The 6,859-nt window shown below is 39.8% G+C and overlaps 1 protein-coding gene across 1 annotated transcript; it reads left to right on the top strand.

Annotated features, from left to right (window-relative positions):
• The first annotated feature begins 940 nt into the window (after positions 1 to 940).
• Positions 941 to 6,179, top strand: scrt2 (scratch family zinc finger 2). The gene is made up of 2 exons (XM_077222808.1): positions 941 to 1,648; positions 4,973 to 6,179. The coding sequence occupies exons 1-2, from the start codon at positions 1,501 to 1,503 to the stop codon at positions 5,755 to 5,757; spliced, it is 933 nt and encodes a 310-aa protein (XP_077078923.1). The 5' UTR covers positions 941 to 1,500; the 3' UTR covers positions 5,758 to 6,179.
• The last annotated feature ends 680 nt before the right edge of the window (positions 6,180 to 6,859 follow it).

Raw genomic sequence — 6,859 nt, 5'->3', positions numbered from 1 at the left:
GTTTGAGAGACTCCCACTTGCTTTACATGTAAGCACAAAGACATAAAGAACATAAAGGGTTCAGCATGCAGGCAGATGCCGACATCATCCTGTCCTATGAAGCTCCATTCATAGTAACTGTGGCCTGCACTTGTAATCATTGTGCACAATGAGAATGTGTGTGTGTGTGTGTAACAACCTGTACCGGATATTTGCTTCAAAATTGCATTGATTCATGAAGTCTTGTGTTTCTCCACATAACAATTAACATTGTTAATGGCTGTTCAAGAATATGCCGACAGTTAAAAAACTGTTGTTATTGTTAACTAAAACAACAAAAAAATTTTGGGGGAAATTGAAGCTGAAATAATATATAAATATTAGATGAAAAACTTAAACGAAAAAATAAAGCCATATAGAAATACTATAAAAAACGAATAAAAATAACAAAATTTTAGTTAATATCTGAACTAAAATAAAAAATATAATAGCTAATTTATTAAAATCTTAATAAATAGGCCTACTATAATAGTATAGAAATAATACTAAAAATAACACTGAATTTAATGCATAATAATGATGCTCGCAACAATGATGCTCATGGGTTAGAATCCCACAAACACACAAACGCACAGCTTTCTGCCAAATGCATAAATGTAAATAAATACACAGGAAGAGTATGAATTCTAGTTGACATTGCAGATTTAGAGAGGAAAACGAAGCGAATACAGCTTGCCAGCATTTGAAGTAACTGTCAGTGAAACAGACGGGACACGGGACGCAGAACGGAACCGAACAGAATGTACGCTGGTTGTTGTATCAACTCATTTTGAGATTTCAGGCCTTTCCTTCTCTTTCTCTCTCTCTCTCTCGCTCACACAGAATGGGGGTGTGCAAGGAGGGGAGGGAACGTATCAGAGGGGGGTCTGTCTGTCTGCGTGTGTGAAGGCACAGACGGTTCAGTAGTAATGTGATGTGTGTCCCGAGGGATGTTTGATGGATTAATGCTGAGCAGCTTCATTGCGATGTACCACCTGATCTCACTCCCACCGTCTGCCTCTATAAAACCTGCCTGACTGCTGATCTCAGCTAGTCTCACAGTCTCTTCTCTCTCTGTCTGTCTCTCTTTCTTCCTCTCTCTCTCTCTCTCTCTCTCTCTTTCTCTTCCTCCTCTCAGCCGCCTCCGCTGCAGGCCAGGAGCTATCCAGTGCTGAACAAGTGAATTTCTTTTTTTTTCCAGCAGCGTAAGCGGGTGTGTGTGTGTGTACAGTAGCAGTCACACACACACACACACACACACATACACAGTATTGTACCATCAGACATCTCTCTGCTCCTGCGTGCTCTTCATTTTTCCTTTATCTACCATCATTATTTTTTTGTTTTTGTTTCTGGGACGTGGATCTTTTTTTATGTGACGGATTTCATTCGGGACGATTTTCTCCAGGGTTTTTTTGTCCGTCTGCGGCCGATGTGAAGGATTTTCTGCTGCGTCTGTGCGCGTGCGACCGTGTGTGAATCATGCCTCGCTCATTTCTTGTGAAGAAAATTAAACTGGATGATTTTTCCTCATCTCCCGTATCAGCGTCTAATCATCATCACCATCATCATCCTGATGACTCCTTTACACGTTCTCGCTCAAACCTGGGCGTCCGACTTTGTGAAAATGGTGAGTATGGTGCCTAAATATATTGTTTACATACAGATACAGTAGCTTCACTATATGTGCTTGATGTTCAACCATGTTCCCAAATGGTTAGCCTATGAAAAATATCTGCTAGGGCATGATTCAGATTTGGCGCTGTGTGTTTTGAACATTGTATACATAGTCCAACAGATGTTACATAAATCTTCCCATTCTGTCGCGAACTAATCCGCAAACCCCTCCATCCTTTCACCCCCAACCTCGTCCTCCATTGTGCCCCCCAGACTTTGTTTTTTGACTCATGCCGACACAAATCAGGTCACGCAGCGGGATCAGCTTATGCGAATAAAGCCGTACGAAAGTGTACATACAGGAGCTTGATACCAGTTTGTTGTGCGTAGCTCATGCTAATGCTAGCACACTGCTTTGTGGGGCTGATGTGTTTGTCCTTAGCTGATACTGCCCTTGAGTTTCGGTCCAAACCCTCCTCCCCCCCCACCAACAGCACTCTCTCTTTCTCGCTCTCCTCCCCCATCTTTCTTTTCTGCCTCATCTCACTATTTCTCTTTCACTCTCCTGCTTCCGGGTACATGAATCTAAGTGGTGGAGGAGGAGGTAGGGTTTCAGCCATCATTGACGCCACAGGAGACATCCGAGTACTGTACTGTACAGCTCGAAGGACAACGAGGGAGATGAAAGGAAAGAGAAGCTTGAGGCAGTGCTGACTTTTGTCACATGATGCAGCAGCACGCACTCGCACAATAGGGCAAATAGCATCACGCACAGAGCAAGCCCAGCATCCCTGAGCGGACATGATGGGACAGGCTGAGCTAAACTGAGCTATTCTACAGAGACTAAAGTGAGTCCAGAGAGCTCTGTGTCCTCACAGACAGATTTCGGTAGCAGATGTGTGGCTCTCTCTGTCCTGCTGTGGTGTTTTTTTACAGATAAGCGAGATAAGACATGAGGGATATCTTCCCACCTGTTATAAAAAACAACAACAACAGACTGTTTATCTGTTTTTGGGTCATTGTAAGATTATATAAGATTAATTTATAAACTGCTCTGCTCCTATTAAATTTAGTTTTATGCTTTTACAATACTGTTTTGTATTGCATTGTATTTTCATATGAAATCCCCAAATCGATAGCATGCATTTTTTTCTTAATTTTATAAATAATAATAATTCTTCCTCTAACGGTATTGTATAATAATTCGCAAACAGTTGCTATAATTATTGTAGAAGACATTTTTCTTTATTCTTCATCTTGAAGGTCGAGCATTAAGACTTCTAAAACAAAGCACAAACAACTCCATCTTGTCTATCAGTCAATGGACAAACCCTAAAACAAATATCCACATTAACATTTCTGTTCCTACAAGTATTGTTGCTTCTGCAAAATCCTAATGAAATTAATTATTGTTATTATATTATTAATTCTAATAATAATTTTTTCTTTTTATATATAAGAAAATTGTTTCTTATATTATCAAAACCATTATAATTATATTTGCAATATTAATTAATTCTATATAGTATTTATATTATTTATTACTTCAAACCTGCTTCAGTAAAAATCCCAATCATATTTTACATTATTAGCAATATTATATGATTTAATTGAATTTATTTTTCTATTACAGTTATATTCATGCTATTTGTTCAAACTTTCTTTTTTTTCATAGCTAAACCACAGGTTTAGTTTAGTAGGGGAAAAATACCTGTAGTAGCATTGCTTTTCTGACAGAAAATATAGTTACCAAATAGTTACCCCCCCTCCCATATATATATATATATATATATATATATATATATATATATATATATATATATATACTAATAACCTCTGCGCAGTCTTATGTGGACAACACAGTTGTATCCCCAAAAAACATCCTCTCTCTACTGATCCTGTTGACTTGGTTAGCTCCACCATTGTTGCGCATCTCACTGTATAACTAGCCCAAACTGATACTGCACTGCATTAAATGCCTTTTGGGTTTCCCTTTTAGCAAGCAGATTGAATTAGAAACATTTTGTCAAAGACATGGCACCTTGGAAGGGGTATTATGTCGGTGAAATTCCAATGGCAATAAACGCGTCTGAGCCCCAAGGCTGCCAGAAATCCTTTTAGCAGCTACTGAATGACCCTCACGATGCATTAAGACTCACTATTCGCGGTCAGAGGGCTCCATAATCAGTTTAGAGAAGTTACGAGGGAGTTTATTTGTTTCAGCAGATAGAGAGGAAATAAGACATCCTGTATTAGGGAGTATATTTTCATATTTGTAATATACTTCAATGTTTGAAACTAGGAGGTTTTGAAATCTGGGAAAGAGCTTTGGTTGTCTTCTAACAGAAGTGAAAATGCTTTGTAAAGTCCTGATTTCCTTAAAATGGTATTTAAGGACCATTCATAACATCAACCTCCATTTACTTCCACTTTTAAAAGATTATATTGTGAGCTATAAAATATAAATGAGCAAAGAATTATGAGAAAATGAATGAATGAAAAGATAAATAAATTAAAAAGCAGCCATCTATTTTACAATTTTAAGCAAAAACAGACTTCCATATAGCATAGCACAAAATATAGTAAAATTGGATTCCAGTATTATTTTACCAAAGACTTTTAAACTAAAGACTTGCAGCTAAAGGCAGATATGATGTGAGGTGTTTTAGGAAAGTCTCATGGAAACTTTCCTAAAACGGAATGGAAAGGGCGTTTTCGCATGATGCCAGCTATCCCCAAATAAACTTTCAGTGAACAGTTCTTAAAAGAACCATTTTTTTTTCTTCATGTGACAAACATTTTAATAATCTAAAAAACATTTTTTACATCATAAAGAACCTTTTGCTGAATGGAAAGGTTTTATGGATGTTAAAAGCTTTTCATGGAACCATCGTTGTCAATAAAGAACCTTTTTTTTTTAAGTGTGTTATTGTCATTGCATTTGTTGTACTTCTCTTTTGTTGTGTCTGACAGTAAACTTAACATTGTGGGCCCAATCATACACCTGGTGCAATGTGGCGGCAGGCGCGATGCAAGTGTTTTTTGATAGTTTCAGCCAGACACAGTTCTCATTTTCACGTCCTTCGCCACATTGTTTAAATAGCAAATGCATTTGCGCCCATTAGTGCGCCCATGGGCGTGCTGGTCTGAAAAACGAGACGTGTTCAGGTTCATTGTTGGCGCATTGCTATTTTGAAGCAACTGAAATAGACTGTTAACAGAGGGCCATGTGTCTTTAGTGTAGTCACATTCTGTGTCTTTAATTGCTTTTACACCTGGACTTCAGAGAATAAGTGAATGAGTTAATAACCAGTTCATGTTCTCTGTCCTGCTGCAGGCTACATCCAAGATTACATCAGCTCTTCTGAGTACACAGAAGAGAAGCAGGCCGACATGAAGCCGAGCTCGGATCCGCTGTACTCCCCCGTCAGCAGCGGAGGTGGGGAGTACTGCCAACCAGACCTGGAGCACCCAGACAGCCCTCAGTCTGGCCTCACGGCCCGCGGATACTTCAGCAGCGAGAGCGAATCTCTCAGCGAGGGCTACACCATGGATGCGTTCTTCATATCCGACGGCCGCTCGAGGAGGAAGGGCGAGGTCGCGGAAACGAAAAATGTTGAGGAAGAGGAGAAAGAAGTGGCCGGCGCGAACAACGGAGGTCCACGACACACCTGCAACGAGTGCGGGAAGACCTACGCCACTTCATCCAACCTGAGCAGACACAAGCAGACCCACCGCAGCCTCGACAGCAAGATGGCGCGCAAGTGTCCCACCTGCGACAAGGTTTACGTGTCCATGCCGGCGCTGGCCATGCACATCCTCACTCACGACCTCAAGCACAAATGTCACGTGTGTAGTAAAGCCTTCAGTCGGCCCTGGCTGCTGCAGGGGCACATGCGATCGCATACGGGAGAAAAACCCTTCGCTTGCGCCCACTGCGGGAAAGCCTTCGCCGACCGATCCAACCTACGAGCGCACATGCAGACACATTCGGCCTTCAAACACTACAGCTGCAAGCGCTGCAATAAGACCTTCGCGCTGAAGTCCTACCTAAACAAGCACTACGAGTCCGCCTGCTTCCGAGGCTCCGGAGACGAGGACGAGTCTGGCTCCGAGAATTAACAGGAGAAAAGATGAAGATGAGTTAACGCTCTCAACCCCCCCCCCAAACACACAGACCCCACTATCCCTTTTTTAGAAAGCAATATTTTCACCAAGAACAAAAACCCAAACCAACCCAATAATAATAAGACAATAATGAATAGATGCTGGATTTTTTTTCTTTGGTAAAAAAATTAGAAGACCCTCTCATATAGACACGTACAATTGAGGCCTGGCATGCAAATTTTTATGAACATAATCCTATTAATAACGATAGTAATAATATTTAGATTACTGATGTTTTATAGCAAATCATAAAAAAGACATAAAAAAAGACAGCAACAGGTTTGTGCTTTTTGAGAAATGAAAATCAATTTGTATTTTTATGCTGCTCTTTTATTTTGAATTATTTTGCAACTGCCAACATAAACTTTTTATGAAAATGTGAATAACGACAGTATTTGCAACAAAAAAAAAAAAACAAAAAAAAAAAGAAGATTGTAGACCTCTGAAAAGGTGCAAACTTTTGTTACACTTTTGGTATTTTATTTATAATTGTTATTTTTATATTCAACGTTTCCTGCAGTTTCATTATTTATTTGTTTATTTATTTGTGCCAATCATGTCCTGTCACTGTTCGAGCAGAGCGACCATCACTTTTGTTTTACCATATGGAGGAAACAGCACTCAAGACAATGATCACCAAACATTCGAAACACTTATAATAAGGACGACAGGGACTTTCAACGACTTCTTTCGTGCATCTCTGCTCGCTCTGCTGGGCTTCCTCACACTAAAACAGACTGCATGTGCTCCAGATGCCTGGGGCTTCGGCCCTTGTCTTCCTGCTCCATGATTACCTCACCCAGAGGCAGGTATGACCTCTAACCTCTGCTCTGTCCAAGCTCTCAAAGCATCCATCATACAAACCTCATTTCTACCATTCCAGTATTATTGTTGAGTACTTATGTATTTATTTATGCACTATTTTCATTCCCCTATTTATTCAATGTGTATTTATTTATTTATGTACCTATCTATCTATTTATTTATTTATTTGGTTGATTATTCTTTGTGTTATTGGATACTGAACTGCCGTTGACCTTTTAAAATGCTGCTCTTT

This window comes from Siphateles boraxobius, unplaced genomic scaffold, assembly GCF_051911475.1.
Source record: "Siphateles boraxobius isolate OS27281-9 unplaced genomic scaffold, OSU_SipBor_1 9, whole genome shotgun sequence".
Lineage (NCBI taxonomy): Eukaryota > Metazoa > Chordata > Actinopteri > Cypriniformes > Leuciscidae > Siphateles > Siphateles boraxobius.
Note: the sequence above shows the minus strand (reverse complement) of the source record. Positions and strands in the feature narration are given on the sequence as shown.

What these genes read in the sequence shown, in the direction of transcription:
- scrt2 (XM_077222808.1), top strand. Translation starts at nt 1,501, where the DNA reads ATGCCTCGCTCATTTCTTGTGAAGAAAATTAAACTGGATGATTTTTCC. An exon ending in CGTCCGACTTTGTGAAAATG is followed by an intron (nt 1,649 to 4,972) that starts GTGAGTATGGTG and finishes GTCCTGCTGCAG; the next exon opens with GCTACATCCAAGATTACATC.